Here is a 25,998-nt window from a genome sequence, read left to right as displayed (position 1 = left end):
GGAACCCATGTGGGTGACGGATTCCAGTGACACAAGAATGGGTAGCGTTCACCTCATGCAGCCTATCAGGTAAGCTAGCAATAGAAGCCAGATACAGTAGCACAGAGTGATCCCTCTCCTCAGCAGTGGGCTTCATCTGTAGAACTTTAAGTATTCAGATAACAAAGACGTGTGGTCAGGAACTATCCCAGAGAAAGGTGATGCACTGTCCCAGTTGCCAGAGAATCCCAAATTTAAACAGTAACATGATGAAGTCCATTGGTGAATAAAGTCAGATGACTGCTGCAGCAATGAATGAATGTCCAAACCGTGGCCCTCCAGCTGTTGTGAAACTACATATCCAAGCATGCCTTGCCATAGTTTTAGCATTCCCTAATAGCATAACTGTGGCAAGGCATGATGGGATTTTTAGTTTCACAACAGCTGGAGGGCCGTAGTTTGGACAAGCCTGCGTTAAAAAGTCCTGGATGGCCACAGAGATTATGCAGGATGTATAGATGTTAATAACAGATCAGGATTTCCAGATCACTGCTATATGTGTACTGTATTACCCAGCAACTAGCAACACTTGTGCAATTAGTATTTGCAGTCTGTGAGTCACAGGTGCACAGAGGATTACTGAAACAGCACAGTCTGAGTCTGAATAGAGCAATGATGAGACTATCAGAGTACTCAAAAAAATGTTGATTGAAAGTTCAATCAAAGAAGATAGTTCATTTGTGAGGCACTCTTTTGCACTGTATTAAATATATTAATATTGCATTTGATGTATTCAATAAAACCTAACTTTTAACCCTCTTATTTAAAATAGAGAACATTTTTTTACATTACAAACATGAATATTAAAACTGGTGCATCAATATATAAAATTATATATTTGCCATTTTCTTACAGTATCCTTTCTTTTACTGAATTATCATAGCAGCCAAATGACTTTTAAATTGTTACCCCATGCCCAGGCAATATACTTGTTGAATAATGGTGAGGTGGGCAAATTTGAAAGAAAATTAAGGTAAATAAATGTAATTGATGTTATTAATACTATAGGAATAAATGCAGGTGTGTGTCACGTGATTTTAGCTTTTTTTTTATATATATATATATATTTTCTAGATTTTTAAAGAAATCCAGATCCAAAACTGAACCCAAAACACTTGAGATTGGTTTTGCTAAAACCAAAACATGATGATGTCTTAGAAACAAATCCACAACACTACTTTTCCAAATGTATACTGTAGGTTCTGGATTAATCTCCGGGTAAAAAAATTAAATGCTGTAAATAATGATTCCCTTATTAACCTCTACAATGACATATTCACTTAGAAACCTTTGATAAATGGCATGCAAGGAGTGTAAAAGTAGTGTCTGATATTCTGGTTGGGCACATGTGCATCCCTTCAGTACATACTATAAAAATTTAAATTCTGTAATATTTTCGACAACCTTCAAATTATGCACTTTGTCAACTCTATCTTGAGTGAGAACGTACACAGAAATCTATCTCCTTTTGATTATGATTGATTGTCAGGGTTTGGATTTTTATGTATCTCAAAATGGAATTTTATTGGCTATCTGGCTGTCACCTGTTTTAAATAACCAATAAGGAAAATTCAGATAAATCCAAACTTGCCCTAATTTGACATTAATAACTGAGTAAATCTGAACCCGCACTTTTTATTAGATGTGTAATGCATTAATAGACCTGTACTGTCCTTGCAGCTCTACTTTTCTTTAGTTGTCTAAAAACATCAAGATTTTTTTTTTTAATAACAATGGCAAGTTGATCTATGCAGATGATGAGACTTGGTCAACCTTTAGAATTTGAGTATCTAAAGATTCCATAATGATTAGCATTACTTTCTCACAGCCCACCATGGCCCTAACTGTGTGGAGTTTGGATATTCTCTCTGTGCTTGTGTGGGTTTCCTCCAGGTACTCCGATTTTCTCCCCCAATCCAAAAAATATACTGGTAATTTAAATGGCTCCCATCAAATTAACCCTAGAATGTCTGTGTGTGAATATGTGGTAGGGAATATACAGTAGATTGTAAGCTCCTCTGGGGCAGGGACTTATATTCTCTGTAAAGTAATGCAGAATATGTGTGCGCTATATAAATTATTGGTAATAATAATATTATTTCCATACCACCACTAATACTGGGGAACTCACATGAATAATATTGTCTTCCATATAGTCTTTAAGAAATATATCATAAAACCTTTCCTCTTTGCTGGAGAAATGGTGGCACTGTTGGATTTTCTACCTATCATGTAGCATAATAGATGCTATCTCAAGAAATCAAGGCTCCTTGGCACAATTGTTAGGTGCCAATGTGCCCAATTTAAAATGATCTGTGTTTTTTTCTGTTAGGACATTTTGGAAACTCTCTCGTACTTACTGTATCTCCTGATTTGTTTTCAGCACGCTTAGTAGTCTTTGGTTAAATGTTCTGCAGTATTACAACCCATGCTGCTAAGTAAACACAACACCTGATAATGATTACGTGATTTTTTATATTAAAAGTTATTAAAATCCTTGCTAAGAGATTCAAACTTAGTAAAAATTCCTACACTCAAAAAAACTCTTAAAGCATTTTGTTAAACTTTATTTATGAAAATAATATAAAATATCATAAGATAACACCATTTTTAATGCAATATTTTATTTAGTTTTATACAGTATTTGCTTGTTTTAAGACACTTATTTCACTCTTAATTTATTTCATTCATACTTACATTAAATTTAATAAATTAACAAATATGCTTGGAATCACTAGCATAGAGTTTCAGTGAAATAGGATATGCCTTACATTGCCTAGGTAATACAAACATACAGTAAGTTGACTGTTTTGAGAGAAATAAAATCACTGACATGATTTATAAACAACCATAGCTATTTTTTTACATAGTGATTTCTTACAGTAGATAATCTAGAAGAAATTATTTTAGGTAATACAATGAACTACAGCATGTCACAATAATATAATCAGATTTCATAATAGTGTAATCAGATAAAGGCCACATATTAACTAATGGTAAACTCCCTCTGGAATTTTCATCTATTTGAGAGAAAATTATTACACATTTAAGAACACACAATTGTCTTTGGTAGAAATAAAAGTTCTATATTCTTCCTAGAATTACCATAAAAAGGTGGGATAGTTTTCTTTTACTTCTTACAGAGTTCCTAGAATGTTTGCTTTTTTATAATTTTCTTTATTGATATAAAAAAAATTATATACAAAAATGCAAAAATAAGAAAAATGTAAAAAAAAATATATAATATACAAAATTATGTTTTTTTGTGTTTTTAGTTTTCTGTTGGATAAAATTTTTCTTTTAGTCACCATGCCCAAATTAATATAGGGTTGCAAAGTTTATATGGTGTGAATTCATTTCAGTCTATAATTTATTTTTAACGAAAGCTATGAAATTAATTTCCTATTCTTTAAGAATAAAAAGAAAAAAATGCCAGGATAGCCTTTAGATTACAAGAACAAAATATATTTGTAGAATAACTAGGAGACATGAATTTGATACCTTAATAGATTTAAGAGAAACATTGTAACGGTTTGTTAAAAGTACAATACAGTACCTTCTTTGAAAGATACTGTATATTCATGATGAGGACACACTGAAAGATGTCAATATATTTGCTGCTATTTTATGGCTCCATCAGTGAGGGAAATGGGATAGACCTAGTGTTGATGGATCCACTTGGCCCTCAGGAGTAAATACTGGAATTTGGGGGCAGGACAGACTAAGATGTACGAGTAGCATAGGGCAAAGGGGAAAGTGGGTGGGGCCAGATGCCAAAGAGTAGGTGGCAGAGTAGACTGAGGTAACTTGGCATATTTATTGGACACTTGATTTGTCAGTTTATACTGTCAATTATTTATTATTACTTTAATGCAATTTCATAAAAAATGCTTTAAGATTTGAAGAGATGATCATATGTATATACCAAAGTAGATATTACTGCCTAGTTTTCTCATATTACAAAAATAAAATGTTCAATATAATATTGAATATTTAAATAAGTGAATATTTAAATAATTATTCCAATTTCTTTTTTACAGAAAAAAAATATGTGCAAAAAGTAACATTATGCATCTCACACATCATCAGTACAAGCAGTTTTATGAGAATGCAGTCGTGCTTTGCTCTGATAAAAGTTATATTTCATTTATAGCTGTGTTTCAGACTATGGGGGGTATTCAATTCCGGGTCACGACTGTCGGGCCGGACCGACAGTCGTGACCCAGTCCCGTTCTCGGCCCACTTGACTGCATCTTGGCAGGCAGGATTCAATGGCTGAGTGAAACGCCCATGGATTGTCGAGATCTGTCCGTGAGCCATTCTTAGCAAAACAAGCCCGACTGCTTTAAAAGTTGGGCTTGTTTTGCCGAGATGCCCCCTATATATCAGACAAACATCACAGTGGTTGGAAGAAAGCATAACATTGGTCGCAGTTGCCATTTCAGTCAGTAGTATTTGGCAGCAGTATACCTTGCGGTCCACATGATTGAAAAATAAGGGTGATGTTACAATTGCACTTGCTTCCATCACTGTAGTTTAATAAACTTATAGATGTTTGAACCCTTCCAAGTTCCACAACTACAGGAATTTCCAACCTCGTTACTCAAGGCAGTGGCGTAACTGTAAATTTTGCTCCCCCATGCCAAAAAGTTTGTGGCGCCCCCCTCCAGGCTCCTCTCCAGCATGTTTCCCCAGCGTGTGACGTGATGACATCATACGCATAACAGAGAAGCTGAAGCAGTAGAGAGGAAGAGAGACCAGCATACACTGCTGCTTCCCTTGGCTCTGACTCATCCCAGGCCACCCTAGCATGCCCATCCACCCGCCCATCCTGTACACAGTAGCCAATAGACGGCTTTGTGTACAGTCAATTGAATCAGTGGGGGAATTTGTCATCTCTGCCTGGGCCCCACCCACGCTACGGCTGACTCGCCTCCAGTGCTCAGTCAGTGGGCAGTGGCAGGCAGCAGCATATCAGTGCGTCAAGCGGGTGCCGGCGCCCACACAGACCCTGCTGCTGCTTGCTCCCCCAAGCGGCTGCTGGGGCTGCCTTACAGTATTTACGCCACTGATGCCCCGTACACATGGGGTGACTCAGCTGATCTGATCTGATGCAGTTAAACACAGATCAATCAGCACACAGTGCTGCACCAGCAATGCTTGCTGAGTGATCTGTCATTCACTAGATATATACTGCATGTACACGTGGGACTGTGCATTGCCGTTGCTGGGAGCCATACACACACAGTTCGATACATGCTTCATTTTATAGTCAGATCACTTAGAAATGAGGCTTTAATTGCACCATGTGTAGGCCTCATAACAGTGCAGTTTTCTTGATATAAAGGATTCTGAACAGTTTATTGACTAATTAAGTAACCTGTGCTTAAGCCTGGATATCATGAAAACCTGGAGTGTTAGTGTGTCTTGAGGGCTGAGGTTGGGAATTCCTGATCTGCTATTTCAAAGCATTAGTTCCACTTCCCATTTTAATAAATATAATTCTTAATTAACACAAAAATCCCTGGACATGTCCAAGTAACCCTCATTGTGTAGTATTTCACAAAATATACTTTATTTTATTAAATTACTAGCTGACCCGCCCGGCGTTGCCCGGGAAACCCTTGGGGTTTCTTTATTTCCAAAATTGCTGAAAAATGTCATCTTACAATATGCTGTGCCAAAGACCTAAGATTGTAATTTGTTATAGATTCCACCATAATGTTAGAATGTGTTTGCATTGATACTCAATGACGGCAATGAAATCAGGTGTGGTGTTGTTGTTTGAAACACAACGCTCCAGAGTTGATAACTTGTATGTGTTGATGAATTCCACATCCACTCCTGAGGGTCAGAAATCGGTACAAAATTAGAAAGGGACGTGGCCACACCTCCATTTCTATACTTTCAAATTGTACAGTTTGTAGGGTGTGTAATTACAGGCGCTGAGTGTGAAGGGACCGGGGTGGGCGTTACTTACCCCGCCATAATTAATTAAAAATTCACTGCTCCCTGCCATTGCCACTCCCCTCACCGAACCTGCAGCAGTCTCTGAGGTCTGGGGATCTGTAAAGCACATGCACCGGGCATCTCTACCAAACAGTGGGGCAGCCCCTGAGTGTGGGAGCAGGTCCACGGGCCTGGCCACATGATGTCATGATGCGACGCACGCTACCCGCACCACTGTAATGCCCCACTGGGAATGGTTCAAATTCTTCCCATCACAATCATCAATGGGTGCATTGATAAGGTTTGAGTGTAAGAAGTTGAAGAATAAGACTGAGAAAAAGAATTGCCATGTTACAAAGTGTACAATTTACTCAATAAATCGTGAAAAAAATGTAAGTGTACATAGAAGTACAATCAAGAAATGAAAGTAGGATTAAAAAATAAGTTCTGATTCAAACTGATAATTGTTTGGATGTATGGATATTGTGGGCATAATTGGTGTTTGTTACACCTACATGGGGCCCTCAATTGATGGGATTTTCACTACAGTGTCACGGTCACATTGTCACCATAGGGGGATTCCCAATTGGGGTCCAGGTGGTCTTTTAGGGACCCTTTACAATCCTGTAGGTCTCTTCTCCTTGAACTTACGGTCTCCCTTAATGATAGTCAATCACTGAGGAAGACCATAGGCTCCAGGAGAAGAGACCAACGGAATTGTAAAGGGGTCCCTAAAAGACCACCTGAACCCCAATTGGAAATCCCCCTATGGTGACACTGTAGTGAAAATTTCTCATCATCTGGGTACCCCCTGTAGGTGTACCAAACACCAATTATGCCCACAATATCCATACCCCCTCCACCTAATGATTTGTTTCGCAACCCACCGCCATCCAAACAATTATCAGTTTGAATCATAATTTATTTTTTAATCCTACTTTCATTTCTTGATTGTACTTCTATGTACACATATTTTTTTCACAATTTATTGAGTAAATTGTACACTATAACATGACAAATCTTCATCTCAGTCTTATTCTTCAACTTCTTACACTCATAACATTCAAACAAATGCATGCAGTGCTCATGCCCATCGACCAAACATTATCTATGAACCAAAAGAGTCTGGGAAACCCTTAAGGCAGAGCAGTGCCTAATATTCAACTGACTAACAGGGTGAGTGCAGTGTACCCACTTTGTATTGATCAATGGGTGCATTGGCCAGGACAAAGATTTCTCAGTGCAACTGGAGGACTGGAGAGACGGATATGGGGAACAAAGTAGAAATGGTACATTAGGTACAGTTTTTATTTGCCGGTACAGACTGTTAAATAAACGGCAAATTATTTTTTATGTGTTCTGTGTGTTTGTGTGTGTTGTTCTGTTTTTGTGTGTGTGTTGTAATGTATGTGGTTTTGTGTGTTATATTGTATGTATCTGTCCAATGCGTAAGTGTGTGAGGTGTGCTATGTATATACAGTATGTGTGTGTTGTGTCTTTGTGTATCTGTGCAAAGTTTAAATGTGTGTTTTGTGTGTGTTGTACTGTTTTTTGTGTGTGTGTGGTGAATGTGGGTGTGTGTTGTGCTGTTAGAGGTATGTTATGTGTGTGTATCTGTGCAATGTTTAAGTGTGTGTTCTGTGTATTGTACTGTTTTTGGGTGTGTGTTGTAGTGAATGTTGGTGTGTGTTGTACTGTGAGTTGTGTGTTATGTGTGTGTGTGTTGTGTTGTGTGTATATCTGCCGAATGTGTAAGTTTGTGAGGTGCGCTACGTATATATGTGTGTGTAGTGTGCTGTGCATATCCTGGCAATGTTTAAGTGTGTGTGTTTTCAGTGGCGTAGCTTGGTTTGGGGCGCCCCCCAGCCGTTAATGGGGGGGTGCCTCCCCCCCTCCCCGCCGGCCTCCCCACCCCCGCCGTTAATGGGGGGGCGCCTCCCCCCCTCTCCACCCCGGCGCCTCCCCCCCTCCCCACCCCCTCCTGGCTTCAATTAATAATTCTATGCAGACGGACCAAGATAAAATGGCCGCCCCCATACCGCAAACAGTTTCAGAGAACTGTCTGCTTTATGGGGCGGCCATTTTATCGTGGTCCGTCTCCATAGAATTGATTGAAGCCAGGAGTTGTGTGTTTGTTGTACTGTTTTTGGGTGTGTGTTGTAGTGTGTATGGATTTGTATTGTACTGCATGCGGTGTGTTTCCAGCGATTTTAGCCCCTATCTCCCCCGTGTGTACACAGCTTAAGTGTGTGAGGTGCTCTACGTATAAATGTGTGTGTTGTGTGCTATGTGTGCGTATGTGGTGTACTGTGTGTGTGTGGTCAATGTGTACATGTGTGTGTGTTATGTGTGGTCTATGTATATCCTCAATTATTTCCTAATTGTTTAAAGCCTTCACCATAATGTTAGAATGTGTCTGTCATACTCAATGACAGCAATGAAATCAGGTGTGGAGTTGTTCATTCGTCCACGGTTTCCCAGATCGTCGATCTTTTCCCCAGATCATCAATGAAGGAAAATTAAAACTTGGTGTTTTTTAAAATTCTAAGTGAAATTTCCCAAAAACGGCTTCGAGGTGCACACCACCGGGTCCAGAGGTATCTTGTTGCCAAATTTTGTGTCTCTGAGTGCCACGGTGTGTCCGCAATGCGACGGACACGCACACACACACACACACACACACGCACACAGACTCTTCAACTTATTATATAGATATTTAGATTGAATATATAAGAAAATAAAAGAAAAATGGTACCTTTTGGTGATTGTATTGTGAATCTATATATATTAATAGCAGAAGGAAAACTTTGACAGCATGAGTGACATATTTCTATGATGCCATAGTCTGAGAAGGGTGCATCATAAATCAAATTGAAGGTCTTGGTCCATAGATTTGCAGAAAAAGATTTGAGTGGCAGTTGGTGAACTTTTGTAACCTACTGGGTGATCTGGAAACTATTTTCAGCCACACGATAAAGATGGAGTTTTTTAAATTCTACTCCTAAAAAGTGGTAAAATGCTCTGCCCAGCAATCTGTTGATAGATAGATAGATAGATAGATAGATAGATAGATGGGTACTAGATTTACTGTTCAAATCACAATTCAACCACTTTAGCTTCATCTGACTTTGGACAATTCCCCTTGTCTGGGAAAAATGAGTCTGAAAAGCTTGGCTGAGCAGAGAACCTGTACAATTGTGCATGAACTATTTAATGTACTGTCCTATTAATGCATAACGACATAAAGCAAATTACAATCCTAAAGATTCCCCTCAACAGGCTGATATAAATAATAATCTGAACCTGTGAACTTCAGAAAGCCTCTTACTGTATCTCACAAGCTTAGTCTTCAAACTACAAACATACAACATGCTCCTATGAAACATTTATGTTATTTTTAGTAGAAATATGTTCATATAAAGCATTTCATTTTATATAAGTGCATGGAATATAGTTTGGTATATGTATGTAAAAAATAAAAAAAACTGTATTTATCCAGATTGTTAACTAAAGCACTAAATTAGGAATCAAAATGTAAAATTGACAGGACATTTTTTTTTTATCAAAATGTGAGTTGTATCATGTACACAGTGAAGAAATGTGCCTCGGTGTTGGACAGCTTCTCTGCTCCTAGCACCAGAGAAGCAGCATCAGGGAGAGAAGCTGACCGGGCTGCGGTGTTGGGTGTCTAGGGATGGTTCAAATTTCCCGCCGCTCAGGAGCCAATCATGGTAGATTCCATAGAAACACAATGCCTGAATGTAATAATGCAGATTGTTAATCTGGGTACAAGCTATATGACTATCTGTCCAATATTTCTGGTTGGAAGGAAAATCTGGTAATGCATGTGAGCAAATGACAATTAACTATTTGCTCCCAAACTATGGAAAACAGACAAAAATCATCATTCAGACAAATTGTTTAATTGTTTGTTTTTGTTTTTTTTTTACAAATTTTCTGACTTTAAGGAGCAAATGGTTCATTTTTATTTGATCCCATGTAGTGCCAGATTTTTCACTTCAACCAGAAACATTGGACAGATAATCATATCATTTAACCACTCATGGTTATAAAGCGCTCTTGACCTGTACTTGCTGTCATCTTCCAAACTAATTAGCTATCATTACCCATCAAGGTCAAGCTCGTAAAAGCTAACTTCTTATAGATTGTACTTTTGTCATATTTGAAGGATCCATAGAAAGGGACTTCTTTTGGGATTCGGTCTAAATTGGAAAATAAAGCTTGACAGTAATATTGTGCTACATACTAACTGGCCACCCAGCAGCCATAAGTGATCCTCCCCCTGTGTTCAGTTACCATGCTTCATTCTCAGCTTTGTTCTCTTAGGAGCCAGTTTAGACGTTCTAATCTAAGACTAAGGCCATACTTGCCGGAAGTTGCATGAGGCTCCCGCATTTCCGGGAATACACGGAAGAACAGGTTTCTTCTGGCGAGAATGCGAAAGTGCCATTATCCTTTTACTGCTCATTTATCATATAAGATGTAATTAAATACAAACAGAAATACAAAATAAAAATTTGAATTTAATTTCATTAAATGCAAATCTGTTGAATGCCACAGAATAAATAAAAATATCAATTAAGTAATGCAAAAAGATTTCCACAGCTTTATATCATTCAGGGAGGGCTGGACAGGGGGTGGGCGCAGAGATCCGCACGCATTTCATGAGTGTCCCCACAAAATCGATGGATCTGCCAATGAAAACGCTGAGTTGTACCCTTGCAAATGCAGGCGTTCACTCGAGGAGAGGAGGGAAGGGGGCGAGCGGGGGGCGTCCCCATAAAAATGCTGGGCATTCCCCTGCAGATGCAGAGGTGGAGATGCCTGCTTGGGGTAGGCGTCTGACATCACATGACGTAAGCGCCCGCTCCGAATTCGGCGATCTGTGTGCATAACAGTCAGTCTAGATGAGCAAATCCCATGGTAGCATGCAAAGAGATGTGTAAAGAAGGGGTTGTGTTAGCGTACACATTGCTTCTCATGCTACCGTGGGGATTGGCGCAGTGTGTGTGTGTGTGGGGAGGGGGGGGGGTGGCAGACATTTGGCTGGGTGATGGGCGGTGTTTATCTGTTCATTAGGATGCGTTTGCGTCAGCCTTACTACATCACAGATATTATCAATGACAACATTTTTTGCTGATGGTGAACTAGCAGATTGAAAAGGCATACACTAATTGTTATATTAGCTTGTGGTGAATGGCTGTTATAGGGCCAGATGCACTAAGCTTCAAAAGTGATAAAATGGAGAGTGATAAACAGCCAGCCAATCAGCTCCTGCCTGACATTTTGTGACATCTGGGATATGACAGGTAGAAGCTGATTGGCTGGCTGTTTATCACTCTCCATTTTATCACTTGTGAAGCTTTGTGTATCCAGCCCATAGTATGATAGAACAGAAACGTATTTTACAGTGTCAAATGATTAATTTAACATATTTATTAACTTCAAACCATGTTTCAAGAAAAGATATGTAATAATTTGGTATGTTTCTTAGCGTTTAATGAATGATATAAATACTCATCTACTTTATATTAAGGGTCCTTTCACACATTTACATGTTTCATCCATGATACACACATTTTACAGTGCATTCAATAAAATACAGCCAAACATTATAAGGCAGATTTATCAAACCTTTTCAAGAGGACAAGTGTAGGTGTTGCCCATAGCAACCAATCCAATTTCAGCTTTCATTTATCTAGTACACTCTATAAAATATTAGCCAGAATGTGACTTGTTCTCTTAGGATGATAAATCTTACCCTACAGTGGGCATGTCCAAACTATGGCCCTCCAGCTGTTGTGAAACTACAAGTCCCATCATGCCTTGCCACAGCTTTGCTATTGGGGAATGCTAAAACTATGACAAGGCATGCTGGGATATGTAGTTTCACAACAGCTGGCGGGCCACTGCCACAGTTTGATCATGCTTGCACTACAGTATGTATGAAAAGTTTATAGGGTTAAGCAGGAGATCATTTTTTTATGTTATTAGGAAAAGAGTAACCTATGAGCATCATCCCGCACCAGCACACGTATCTTATTTCCAGTGGTGTTTACTACCTTACAAGCAGTATCTACTGAAAAAAGGACTCCAACAACACCCAGTGATGCTAACTCCCAAGAAAATTAGAGTATTCTACTTTAATACTAGCTGCATACTCCCCTTTCCAGATTACTAGGTCTTCAGTACCGAAGAAAGCCACCCAGCAAACTCATGGAAGTGTAAATAAATGTTCCTCAAAAGTCCAACCACCAAAGTACCAACATCATTGGGACAGCTCCTTTCATAGCATAGGCGAATCTAGGGGGTGGTCCGGGGGTGCACAGGACCACCCATTAGCCCATTTTGTAGCTGAGGGATGGGGCTTTCCAACGAGCCCAGCCCCGTGTCTCTAGCCCTCTGGGAACCGGAGATACGGCCAGGCAAAGCTGGAACGTTTTCCCTATAGGATAACATGGGACCCCCACCCAGTTCAACTGCTGCCAGTTCCCCCTTCGGCATCACTGAAGCTCAAGGTTGATCTCAGTCGAACCCAAATCGCTGGGCCTTCAATCTGATACCAGGCTGGATCTATATGGATTAATTGGTTCCAGGGATATTGAGGTTAAACCGTTTTTTTTTTTCATTTCTTAAATGTAATTTCATGACTGTTTATGTTCTTTGAGGGCAGATTTCTCTGGAACCAAACAGCCCAGTTTAACGGGACCAAAATCATTCGAAGCCAACTCAAAAGTTCTTCAATATGATACTGGTCTCATGTAAATGGGTCAGTTGGTTCCGAAGATATAGCTGGTTGGTTAAAGGGGGGGTAGGGAGAGGGGAGTGGTTGTCTCTCCCCCTCACACCAGAAAATGCAGGGACTAGGCTGGTGTATAAAGGGTCAGCCTGGGAATGTCCCTGCATGATCCTGGGACCATATTCCCGGGTAAATCCCTGCATTTTCTGTTGTTAAAGAGGTATTATTTCAAAGGGGCATTACGGTGTGCAGCATCATGTGTAAGGTACATTATGTGTGCAGCATCATGTGTAATGGGTACTATGGTACACGGCATCATGTGTAATGGGTACTATGGTGTGCGGCATCATGTGTAATGGGTACTATGGTGTGCAGCATCATGTGTAATGGGTACTATGGTGTGCGGCATCATGTGTAATGGGTACTATGGAGTGCGGCATCATGTGTAATGGGTACTATGGTGTGCGGCATCATGTGTAATGTGTACTATGGTGTGCGGCATCATGTGTAATGGGTACTATGGTGTGCGGCATCATGTGTAATGGGTACTATGGTGTGCAGCATCATGTGCAATGGGTACTATGGTGTTCGGCATCATGTGTAATGGGTACTATGGTGTGCGGCATCATGTGTAATGGGTACTATGGTGTGCGGCATCATGTGTAATGGGTACTATGGTGTGCGGCATCATGTGTAATGGGTACTATGGTGTGCGGCATCATGTGCAATGGGTACTATGGTGTTCGGCATCATGTGTAATGGGTACTATGGTGCCATCAAGCAAGAACCCCCTAGCAATGAGCACGTAGGTAAGCAGCACTTATGTGGCAAATATGTAATGGGCATTACGGTTTGTTATATAGTATGTGATGGGCATCATGATATGTGGCACAATGTGTAATGGGCATTATGGTGTGTGGCCTTATGTGTAATTGGCATTACTGCGTGTGGCTTTATGTGTAATGGGTATTACGGAGTTTGCTAAAATGTGTAATGGGCATTACTGTGTATGGTCTAAAGTGTAATACCACACCCCTTTTGTGATGCCACGCCTCCTTCCCAGGAGACCACGCCCCCTTTTTGCCGCGCGGCTACGCCGCGCAAAGGTCCCCCTGATGTTATGTCTAGGGCTGGGACCACCCATTACCATAATTCTAGATTCGCCTATGTTTCATAGCTATACACTTTGTTAAATAGCCGCTATCACTAGAGATGCTTCTGAATTCCAGCTTTGTACTGACCGCACCAGTGTCACTCCTTTGCACACCCTCACTAAGCTTATCTTAGGCACAAACATCCTGATACCACCTGGTTACACCCCTTCAGCCATAAGTGGAGATGTGTACCACTTCAAATCCTGCATGCTTGGAGACACTGCGGGTGCTGTGAAAAATCCACTACTACACTGCAAAACACTACTTGTACTCTATATATTGGCCCTATTTTCTCTTACATTCTATAAAATGAAAGATACTGGTTACTTGTCCTCTTTAGACGGTTTCATACATTTTGTCCAAACTCCCTGACCTCAATCTGATGAAAAGTTTTTTTTTGCTCATAAATAAGTGAGGCTTAGTTTTAGCTATGATTTATACCCTTTATGTCCATAACGTTTTGTGCAATACACAATAAAACACCCTGTACAAAGAAGAAAGTATTTTCTTATATTCCCTGAGCTGCATATCCTATTCAGCGTGCAGTGTCACTATGGAGGTATCCTATTAGTCACGGTAATTTGCCACATAAAAATAACCATCTTTTATTGCAATAAAAGCAAATGGTCAATTTGGCTATCCAGTTACTAGCCCATTTGTTTTGTATGGCAAATTACCCCGCATTGATCAAAATAATAATAATAATAATAATGATATTTATATAGTACTTTTCTTCCAATAGGACTTAAAGTGCATAAGGAACATATGAAAGAACATAGGGTTCTTGAGAAGCCACGGACCTACAGTATGTGGTTTCATGACACCTATCATGGAAAAAAATGTCCACTTACCAGGGATTTGGTTTTACCTGCCTGAGGCAGGTGAAATCAAATCCCCAATAAGTGCCAGCATTGGGGCTTATAGGATACCACCCAATGTATAATACTATTATGGTAGGTGTCTCTAAATACCACCTAACAAGCAATAAAGTAATGTTACAGTAAATATTAGCAACACCTCTGTCCAGAACTGCTTTGACAAATGCGTCCAATATAATTATTTTGCATAGTCTAACATAGAAATGTAAGTGTATCTATAGATTGATTAGTCAATTGTGTTTTGAATTTAAATAGGGTATTGCAAACGAAATACATGAATGAGAGGACAATGTCTATAATATACAGGACACAGTAATGTAGATCCTTATCGCAAAGCTTACCATTCATTCAGTGTATTCCTTACCTTATATACTGTATGGTTAACTCTAAATTAATGATTCTCGTGCATAAAAAGGTTAAAGTTGCCCATATTGTAAAGGAATATTTAAACATTCAAAAATACACTCTTAAAATATATATTTCCTGTATACAGAGATTTATAATCACAGTCTTGTTATGGAGTCTTCTTCTGTAGGAACTTCTGCCTGTGTGTTGCTAGTGTCTAGCTGTATATCTAGGTAAGTCTGATTTATTGTGTCCGTTCGACTTTCATCTACAAGACTGTGGCAACTGCCAGAAGGCTGTGATGGTAGACATTCTAATGTATCCTGTGCAACCGGGCTAACTGTGCATCGTTCATCCAGTGTATTAACATTTAACTCGCAGTTCAGTTTTAGGTCTTTCACAGTTTCAAAAGTCTTTTTGCTTGGATCAGATGTGGGCTCTGCCACAACTTCCTCGGAAACTGAGTATATTTTGCCAGAACTCCTTTTGAAGTCATCTGAGTTACTCGTTTTTGAACGTCTGTGGAAGAGTCCGAAGCTTTTAATGTCTTTGGAAAATTGGATTTTCTTCGGTTTCTCCTTAGCAGGCTCTGGAACCATCAAGGCAGACCCATTGCTCACAGTTTTAAACTTATCAGCTGTTATCTCAGCTGTTTTCGGATGAATCATTGTGGTTATGTCAAAGAAACTGAAGTTGCTCTTCTTCTGTGTTCTACTTTTCTTCTCCTTTGGTTTACTGTTCTCATCCGTATCTGAGAAATCGGAGACACTGTTGCTCATTTTTGTATTGTGAAGATTAAACTTGTTTCCCTTTAACAGGCCCAAAACTTCAAAGCGGAAGCTGGAAATATCTTGCTTTAGTTCCTGTAAAGAAAAAATGTATATTATGAGTCATTTACTATTTATGTTAACACATTTGACACAAGTACAGGCATTCCTAGGGCGAGATGTACTAAGCCTTGAAAAGTGATAAAATGGAGAGTGATAAACCACCAACCAATCAGCTCCTACCTATCATTTTTCAAACACAGCCTGTGACGGACAGTTTGCTGCTGATTGGCTGGTGGTTTATCACTCTCCATTGTATCGCTTTTCAAGCTTAGTACATCTGGCCCCTAAAGAGGAATTTTAATTGCAAATGATTAACTTAATTTAGCTTGGGAAGACACACGGTGGATGATACCTCCAACCAACCAACCAATTTTCATAGGACTGATGATGTTTTATGTATCTCCTGTTGCCACTATCAGGAATGCATTGTCCCAATTGGCCCAGTTGGGAGGTATTTAGAGCTAAGCTGAATGAGGGTCTTATGGTCCTGTCACTTCTGCATGTGGTATAGAGACTGTGATAGGAGAAGGACAAGAGAAGGATTTGGGGCACCCTAGAGCTTTTAGTATCTGGATGATACATCAAAAATATCTTGGTTGACAGTCAATCGGTCAAGCCCATATTGTCGACATGCATTAGATCGACAGGTACAAACGGTTGACTGATGAAAGGTCAACAGTACTTAAGGTTGACTGCTACAAAAGTTTGACAGGTCAACATGAAAATGGTAGACAAACAAATGGTATGGATTTTTCACATTTTCCCGGCATTTGCTTGATTTCCAGGTGGGCATCTATTGGTAATACTGTAGTAACCCTTGTCCTGAAGTGTAGTGAGTGAAGCAAGCCCATGGGGGTCCATGTACTGATAGTAGCTTCAGAACATGTGATATTCAAGATTTGGCCCACAAAACACATGTGCCTATTTTTGTCTTAACCACTGTCATGTTGATCTTTTGACCCTTAGAAATGATTCCAGGGAATAGCCAACTGAATATCAGAGAGCGATTGTTATAAGCCTGGTATTTCTAACCAACACCCTCAATTTGGTATCATAGCTTGGAATCCGGGAAAGCTAAATAAAAATGTCAATATGCTTTTCCAGAAGTCATTAGTTTACTTCAGTGGTTGGCATATTTGCATAACCTTTAAGTTGTATGTTAAAAATATGTTTTAAATAAAGACAAGAAAGCACAGTAACTTATGTGTTGCTTGTTTTTGCAATTGTTTATTATTGGGGCAGCTCAGTTTCCAATCTATGCCCAATTTATACAGAAATCCAGGTAATTACAATTAGCTGACCTGCTACTGTATAAAGGAAAAGGGGTACTTGTGTATTATAGCGGCGCCCCCGATTCACATCGCGCAATGTTTTAATCGCATCGCATGCCATGCACCCGATGGCATGCGATACGATGGGACGCGATTTTTGCCCCCTATACGATGAAAGATTGTATTGGGGTGCTTTTAAGCACTGTAATGGGTGCTTACAATGTTAAATGCACCCCCCTGCCACCCCCCCACTATAAACGCGAACCCGAAGCGTGGCGAGCGCAGCGAACCCGCGAGGGGCGGCGGTACGCGTCCTCCGACCTTTTCGTACCCCCACTATCCACGTTGGCGTGGAGTTGAGAATAGAAAGTGTGGCGAGCGCAGCGAGTCACCGAGCCCGAAGCATGGCGAGCGCAGCGAGCCCCGCGAGGGGATGCGGATACCTTCACAGGTATCGGAGTCCCCTCGCGGCCTTCACAGGTATCCGCGTCCCCTCGCGGGGCTCGCTGCGCTCGCCACGCTTTGGGCTCGGCGGCTCGCCCATTAGGGTGCTTATACAATGTTTAATCGCATCGCATCGTATGGCATTGTATGCCATATACAATGTCATACAATTTTAAAATTGTATGGCATTGTACAATATCGCACGATATCGCGTCGCATCGCATACCATCGTATGCCTTATGGTATGCGATGCGATGGGCGCCGCCAAAATACACAAGTACCAGAAAAGGTAGGCACACTACAGTCATGCTACAGAAAACATTCACCAGCTATAGTCCAAGCATATGTACTATACAAATCAAAGATATCCTTTCAGGCTGATGCTGGGTTTTGAAACAATTGCAGGCATAAAATGCATTCACTTAACTATATTTCCATGCATAGGTAAAGTTGAAATAATTGCAAGATGCTTGTGGATCTGCACTTATATATGTGCCCACTTTCCATAATGCATATATTACATACACCTACATTGACATTGAAATACTGTATGTGACCACTATTAGAACATGGCGGCTCATATGACCACTTCACTGATTTCTCACCTAGATTTGATTCCATTTAATCCACACTACTTTGACCATGGCGTTGATTATTGACTATGTTTGTATGCTGCATTTAAAATTGTTATTTATTTACAGAATTTGTTTTTATTGCTTTTAATTGGGGTTTCTCTTAAGGGCAACAATAGCCCATTTTCTAAGGGATCTGTCTGGACTGCTTAGAAATTAAGCATGGATTGCTCTGTGTGTACGACCCATAGTGATGGTGATGGGCGTGTGCGTTGCCTTCACTGTCTCATTCTTTACTATATGTAGTCAAGATCTAGTCTAATCAGAAAACAATTAAAGTTATTTAACACCAGCTAAGACACAAATTGCACTTATTAAATATTCATTTCTAGTTATTCAATTAACAGCCCTCTGTCCAGTTGAGTTGGAGGAGGAGGTTGAATGAGATGAAATTAGGGATAATTTGTGATACAGGTTGAGTATCCCTAATCCAAATATCCGTTATCCAAATTATTCAGAAAACCATAGTCTCCAAAATGTACTTTTATTTTTTATTTATTGCTAAACACCTACTGGCCACATCTGTAACTGGCACTACTTGGGAAATAACATGTAACTGGCACTAAATATGTGCAAGGACACAGTGGCGGATTCAGGGGGGGGGCACCCGGGCACGTGCCCCTGCTGTCATTTATTTTGTAGCTGAGGACCAGGGCTTTCCAACAAGCCCAGCCCCTTGTCTCTAGCCCCCCGGGAACCGGAGATATCGCCTGGCAAACCTGTAACGTTTTTTCCCCATAGGATAATATGGGACCAAGCAATTCCGACCCCCACCCGGTTCCGATGGCTGCCAGTTCCCGCCCTGGCATTACAGAAGCTTGTGGTCATTCAATTCCAAATCGCTGGGCCTTCAATATGATACCAGGCTGGTCCAAATCGGTCAATAAGTTCCAGAGATATTGCGTGTAAACCGATTTTTTTATTTTTGAAACGTCATTTCATGACTGTTCTTGTTCTTTGAGGGCAGATTACTCTGGAACCAAACATTCCAGTTTCACTGGACCAAAATAATTCAAAGCCCACTCAAAAGTTCTTCAATATAATACTTGTCTCATGTAAATGGGTCAGTTGGTTCCGAAGATATAGCCGGTTAAATGAGATAACTGGTTAAAGGGGGGAGGGGTGGTTTTCTCTACCCCTCACACCAGAAAATGCAGGGACTAGGCTGGTGTAAAAGGGGCCAACCTGGGAATGCATTTTCTGGTGTGAAAAGGGTATTATTTCAAATAGCCCAGACCTGCAGTGCTCTGAATACAGCCAGGCTCTGCCACTGTCAGTGGCTATCACTTCTGCCTGGTGGTGGCTGTCCCCCATTTACCACGAGCATGTATTCCCCCTTGGCAATGAGCATGTAATCCCACATGGCTACGAGCATGGAACCTCTGGCAATGAGCATAGAACCCTTGGCAATGAGCATGTAGAGAAGCAGCACTTATGTAGCATAATTTTTAATAGGCATTATGGTGTTTGGCATAACACATAATGGACATAATGGAGTTTAACTTAACGTGTAATGGACATTATGGTGTAAATGTTTAATGCGCGCCTTTGGTGGACAATGTCCCTGTTTATGAAGCGTATTGTGAATTTTGGCTTAATCTGTGTGGCATTATGTGAATTTTGGCTCAATCTGTGTGGCACTATGTGAATTTTGGCTCAATCCATGTGGCATTATGTGAATTTTGGCTCAATTCGTGTGGCATTATGTGAATTTTGGCTCAATCCGTGTGGCATTATGGAAATTTTGGCTCAATCTGTGTGGCATTATGGGAATTTTGGCTCAATCCGTGTGTTATTATGGGAATTTTGGCTCAATCCATGTGGCATTATGGGAATTTTGGCTCAATCCGTGTGGCATTATGGGAATTTTGGCTCAATCCGTGTGGCATTATGTGAATTTTTCCCAATCCGTGTGGCATTATGTGAATTTTGGCTCAATCCGTGTGGCATTATGTGAATTCTGGCTCATTCCATTTGGCATCATGTGTAAGGGGCAAGTAAAATGGGGTCTAGTATTTTGTTGCATAATGTGTAGAAGTTGTATATGGTGTTGACACGCACCCTGTTGAGTGGCCACACACCCTTTTCCAGAGCGCGCCTTTGGAGCGCGCACAACTACATCCTTCACTGTTGTCGCCATGGTGGGCCTGCGTACTTTAAATGCCAGGGCCTATTTTTAATTCCATTCCCACCCTCTCCTGCCGCTCTCTTAGCATGTACACTGGCACCACTAACACCGCCCCTCCCCCACCTAAACCCTTTTTTATCATGGTGCCCCCCCTGTCATTTTATCCTGGATCCGCCCCTGCAAGGACATGATTGTTTGGCATTCAAATTCAGTGCCTGAGATTGTACATAAACTTTGTTTCATTTTTAAAACCTTGTTTCATGCACAAATAAAATACTGTACATTTGTGTGTATTTCATGTGTTTGATGTGCTTATACAACATAAATGTTAGATACCTCGATCAAATATAATATTCCAAAATACGGAATAATCCGTTATCCAAAATTCTTCTGGTCCCGAGCATTTTGGATAATGGAAACTCGACCTGTATAAATTTATGGGATTTTAAAACTTAGCTTTTAATTTATTTAGACAAAAAAAGAGTTTAATATTGTAAGATCACTGAATGCTAGTATTATACATAAAAAATAGTCCAAAAATGTAATCTTATTAATGCTAAATATGATTACCTGTGATCATCATTTACCTTCCCCAGCAATAATTAGCCTTCCAATAGGATTATGTCAGCATGTCTTTTTATCCATAATTAACTCTTTGCGGAAGTCAAATGTCAATTAATAAACTTCTGCCCAATGTAGCAATGTATGGAAGCACTGGATTTCCTTGCGGGCAATACGGACACACGCGGGACCACACATCGCCATCGCTGCAGGGAATACACATGGAGCAATCAGTGCTCCATTTCTAGGCGATCTAGTCAGATCACATAGACAAGGGGCTGAAATTGCCCCATGTGTATGCCCTTTAAGCACAAAGGATTATGTAGGTACAATGTAAGTAAATGTTAATAAATAAATGTTTCTAAATAAAATATAAGCAAATTTGTGGAAGGAAAATAAGTGGAGGGAGAAAGGAAGAATACAGCAGAACCATAATTAAAATTAATAAATAGTTTTAACTTTAGCCATAACCAACTCACAGCATTATAAATAATCTTGCTTAATTCTGTTGTTTACAATTGTAAAGCGCCACGGAATTTGCTGCGCTTTATAAAGCACTTTATAAATAATAATTAATTTAACAATTTCATGGCAGTCTCAATGCAAACATCATTTTACCTATTATTATTATTAGTTACCTTATCAATATGAAAACCACCAAGATATAGGTTCTCACAGCTGATAGTAATTGTAAGACAGAATAAAGACAGTGACAAGGTCAGAGTACAATCATTATACAGAAACAAGACTGACGCATACAGAGTAAGGGACCCGCTGCATATATGAATTGTGATGTTATCTCCCCCCCCCCCCCTCCAATCTCACATATATATTTTAATTATAATAATAATTGAATTTTTTATAGTTTTATTTAGAACAGGTCACTTTGTAACAGTGGCGTAGCTACATATGTGGCAGACTTGGGGGAGCGGCGCTAGCGGGGTCTGTGGTGGGCGCCGCTGGCTAAACAGACATCAACCCAGGCAGCAGTGAGCGCTGAGCTGGTCCCGCCCTGTACATATCTAATGAGTGGGGATCCAGTGCCGTGCATATTAAATTAGGGGGTCCCCACCCCATGCACTGCACTGGGTCCCTGCTCATTAGATATGCACGGAGTAGAACCAGCTCAGTGCTCACTGCTGCCTGGGTTGCCTGTCAGCTCAGTGCGTAGTCCATCGCCTCGCCTATTCTTGGAGGGGGGACGGAACTTTTATTAGCAGGGGAGAAAATTTTCTAACTACGCCACTGCTTTGTAAACATAATATATCAATAGACAGAAACTCAAAATTAAAGAGGTTGACCTCATACTGTACCTTAAAGTTTTCCTCTGTTAATCCTTCTTCTGTCTTGGCATCTCTGATCATTGCTGCCACATACCTCTTAACAAGATTCTTCATAACCTCCTAATATGACAATTAAACATTAAAACAATTCAATTTTTGATGATATTATTCATTAAGACACCTTTTATGTTGTCCCTTCATTTAAGCCCTTAAGTTTTACTCCAAACCAAATATTACACCCCCCACTATGCAGTATGAGACTGGGACGTGAAGGGAGTGCAATCCCACACTGGGGGATTGCAGTGCTTGGGGCCTATGTATAGGGATGTAGTCATCCCTTATAGAGTTTTGGTCTGAGTTCTTGATAAAAAAATACTAGTGTATGCATAATATCATACTAGATTAACCGCTTCAGTGGTGGGTTTTTTAGGTAGCGCTCCTCACTAGGTGAGTTTTATGGTGGGAGCACTCCCTAAAACAAAACCCACCACTGTCTTTCCAGGGGCCGGGCAGCACCACTAAACTCTATATCAGCCGCTGCCCGGCCCTGCCCCCAGCAACCCGGCTGTGTGAGGCGTGACATTAGCAAGCCACACCGCACACAGCCGGGGGATAGCAGGTGGGGCTGGGCTGCCAGAGCCGGGGAATGGCTGAAGCTGAGCACAGTGATGAGCTCAGCGGCGCTGCCTGTAACTAAACAGAGCAGCCAGTGGGAATCCCAAGAATTTTCTAGGCTTGCCAGTCTGGGCACTGGAGCATAGCCCGTAAAATTCTCGAGAGTACCACTGAAGAGGTTAATAACAGCAAGGCACTGCAGAGAATACACCTTTGTCCTGTGCAGTATAAGGTAACATATATATATATATATATATATATATATATATAAAATTCAAGTGCACAGTCTGGAACCTGATTTTTAAGGGAAGAGTTGGGGAGCCCGAGCAATGGGGCCCAAGGGGGTTTTTCCTGTATCCCCATAGGCCAGTCCAACCCTGCCACCATGCCTTGGGGGGCTCACTGAGGACCATTTTTAGAAATTTTCAATTGGGATTATATTCAATACAGTATGTGCCTTGGGAAAAACTATCTGATAGCTAGAAGCAGAACTACCATTGGTGCAGCAGGTGGAGTACACTGGGACTCCTGAGGACTAAGGGGCCCACTGCTGCCCCTGTCAACCTATTCCTATTCCTGTCACCCACTGTTTCGACCTGTCACCCTCTGCCTCTCCCTGTCACCCTCTGCCTCTCCCTGTCACACTCTGCCTCTCCCTGTCACCCTCTGTCTCTCCCTGTCACCCTCTGTCTCTCCCTGTCACCCTCTGGCATGTTGCATATTGTGAACTTGTGTTGGAATGGAAGAGGGGGGACCTATTTATATTTTTGCCTCTGGGTCCACAAGTTCTGTCACTGCTGCTAATGGTACGAGTTATATAGCCAACAGTCTTATGCAATCCTGTGAAGGCAAATTGACAGAGTATCCAATGCGAATCATTCAATATCGCCGCTAGTTTAGAAAATCTGCAACAGGCATTTTCCACTGATGGAGGAAAGAGTACTGATGGTGTAGTTCTAAACGCCCTCTTCACTCACCTATAGTTATAGGGGAGGGGTGTCCATGTTTTACAGCGTTATAGAGATGCAAGTTATGGTGTGTACACACGGTCGACAGCTGTGCTATTCTATCCCAATGGATTGAATCGCACAGCAAGCCAAAAGACACGCCAGCAATTTTGACTATATAGTACAGATCTGTACAATCAGCCCTGTCTATCTGCCTTCGATTTGTGCTGTACGGGAGCGCGCATCGTGATCGCAAGGTTAAAAAACCTGTGCGATCACCATGCGATCATTGTGCAATCCCAATGCGATTTTGACTATGTACTCAAAATTGTAGGCTAAATTGTACCTTGTGTACACACTATTGGAGTGGTCCACAACAACCAAATCTGCAAGCTTCGGCTGACAAAAAACACTTACAAGTAATTATCTTGGAAGCCTAAAAAGAATGTTTTTTTTTATACATATATATATAATGTGGGGTTTTTTGTGTTTTTTTTTGCTTTATTCTTAAGATACTTAGTGGACTGGAGTACTCTCCTAGGTGGTTTAGCTGGCAAGTTACATGCAGTGATAATCATATATTGTGACTCAGCAGTAGACACAGCTGGTCAATGTAGCCTGTATGGGAAAAGCTGAGCGGTATAACTGCCATGCTTACTGACCAAAATTACCATATTTTGCTACGAGTACAAATTGTATAGTTTTGTAAGAGGATACCTTTGATTTAAGCAGATCACTGGACACATGCACAGAGAGATGCAGAAACTGAATTATTGTGGTTACGTTATTTTATTTGAACATTAAATATTATGTTATAAAACAAACAACGAAAATACCTGGTATTGATTGTGTCTTCTAAAATTGTCAGCTGCTCTTCTCTGTAATGAAAAAAAGAAATATCATCGAAGATATTTCCCCAGGAAGTATCTAATATAAATATAACTATAAAGTTATGATTATTAAATTTTAGAATGAAAATACACCACCCAGTGATCAGAATTCACATAAAAAAATGACATTCGGGCATGCTGCCACAAGACGTGTATTCTAGTGTAAAAGCTGCACAGTGTAAGAGACAGTCACCCATTGGCTCCCAAAAATAACATTATTGATGCATTATAGGCCCTATACAAATCCAGTCCTCCATTTTGTCCTTTGAAAGGTAGTGGGCATTTTTGTGAGGAGGACATAGTGGTTTGTACTAGAGAGAGAGTGAGATTGGTGTTTAGTTTGGATAGGTGATCCAGAAAGTAGGAGGCCGGTGGAGTAGAAATAGGAGTAGGAAACCATTTCCCAGCAGCAGTCTGTATCTAACACACACAGAGGAAAAGAAAGAAGGTGAAGGTGCTGGAGATTGGTGTGGAGAACAGTGATACATCTACATATGGCAAGACCATTTCAGGGCACAAAGTCTGGGTTTCCTATAAAAAAAACTGCATCCTGGTCCATTCCATTGTGCTGGTGTACCCATGCCTGACGAAAAGGCACACAGAACCCCTGCATTTTGGAAGCAAGCCATGTGGAGATTGGTCCTGGATGCAGTAAATATAGTTATCTTCTACTGTCAGGAACTCAGGGGCAGATTTATTAAGCTCAGTGAAGTGATAAAGTGTCTGTTTTTTATCACCGGCCAATCAGCTCCTAACTGTGAAGTTACAGGCTTGGTTTGAAAAATGACAGGTAGGAGCTGATTGGCCGGTTATAAAGACCAGACACTTTATCACTTCACCGAGCGAAATGAATCTATCCCTCAGGAACATGACGGAGAGGTATATGTCCTTAAGTTGAAGATGGCTGAGGAGCACCTTGAGGATCACAGGACAGGAGGAGGAAAAGCTGCACCAGTCCGTTACACTGAGTTTGTAAAGTAGTTGAAGCAGACAATTCCTCCAGAAGTCCTCCCAGGAGTGATCGTACTGGACACGGGCCATCCAGCACCTACATCTCCTCCAGGTGAGTAAATTAACAAATGTTTTCTTTTAACCGTAGCGACTTATGTTGTGTGCTATGAGTGGCAAAAGCAGCAATCACAGCAGTTGCAACCACCACCGCCCAAGACAAAGGACTCTGTTCCCACTGTAGAGAACCTGGCCGTGTCCCTCCACCATTTTTAGCATCAGCAGCTAGTCTTTATGGATCACCAGATCAGCCAGTTGGACAAT

General features: G+C 40.7%; 1 protein-coding gene across 1 annotated transcript in view; it reads right to left on the bottom strand.

Annotated features, from left to right (window-relative positions):
• Positions 1-11,043: 11,043 nt before the first annotated feature.
• Positions 11,044-25,998, bottom strand: part of TRPC4 (transient receptor potential cation channel subfamily C member 4) — a 208,850-nt gene continuing 193,895 nt past the window's right edge. The window contains exons 9-11 of the mRNA XM_083169762.1: positions 24,673-24,714; positions 22,305-22,394; positions 11,044-15,988 (exon numbers count right to left, since the gene is read on the bottom strand). Coding sequence (XP_083025888.1) covers positions 15,284-15,988; positions 22,305-22,394; positions 24,673-24,714 — 837 coding nt within the window. The 3' untranslated portion in view covers positions 11,044-15,283. The remainder of the gene's footprint in view (positions 15,989-22,304; positions 22,395-24,672; positions 24,715-25,998) is intronic.

The sequence above is a fragment of the Crinia signifera genome, chromosome 2 (genome assembly GCF_055691185.1).
Source record: "Crinia signifera chromosome 2, ASM5569118v1, whole genome shotgun sequence".
NCBI lineage: Eukaryota > Metazoa > Chordata > Amphibia > Anura > Myobatrachidae > Crinia > Crinia signifera.
The sequence above is the reverse complement of the archived record's forward strand: the minus strand, read 5'-3'. Positions and strand labels throughout refer to the sequence as shown.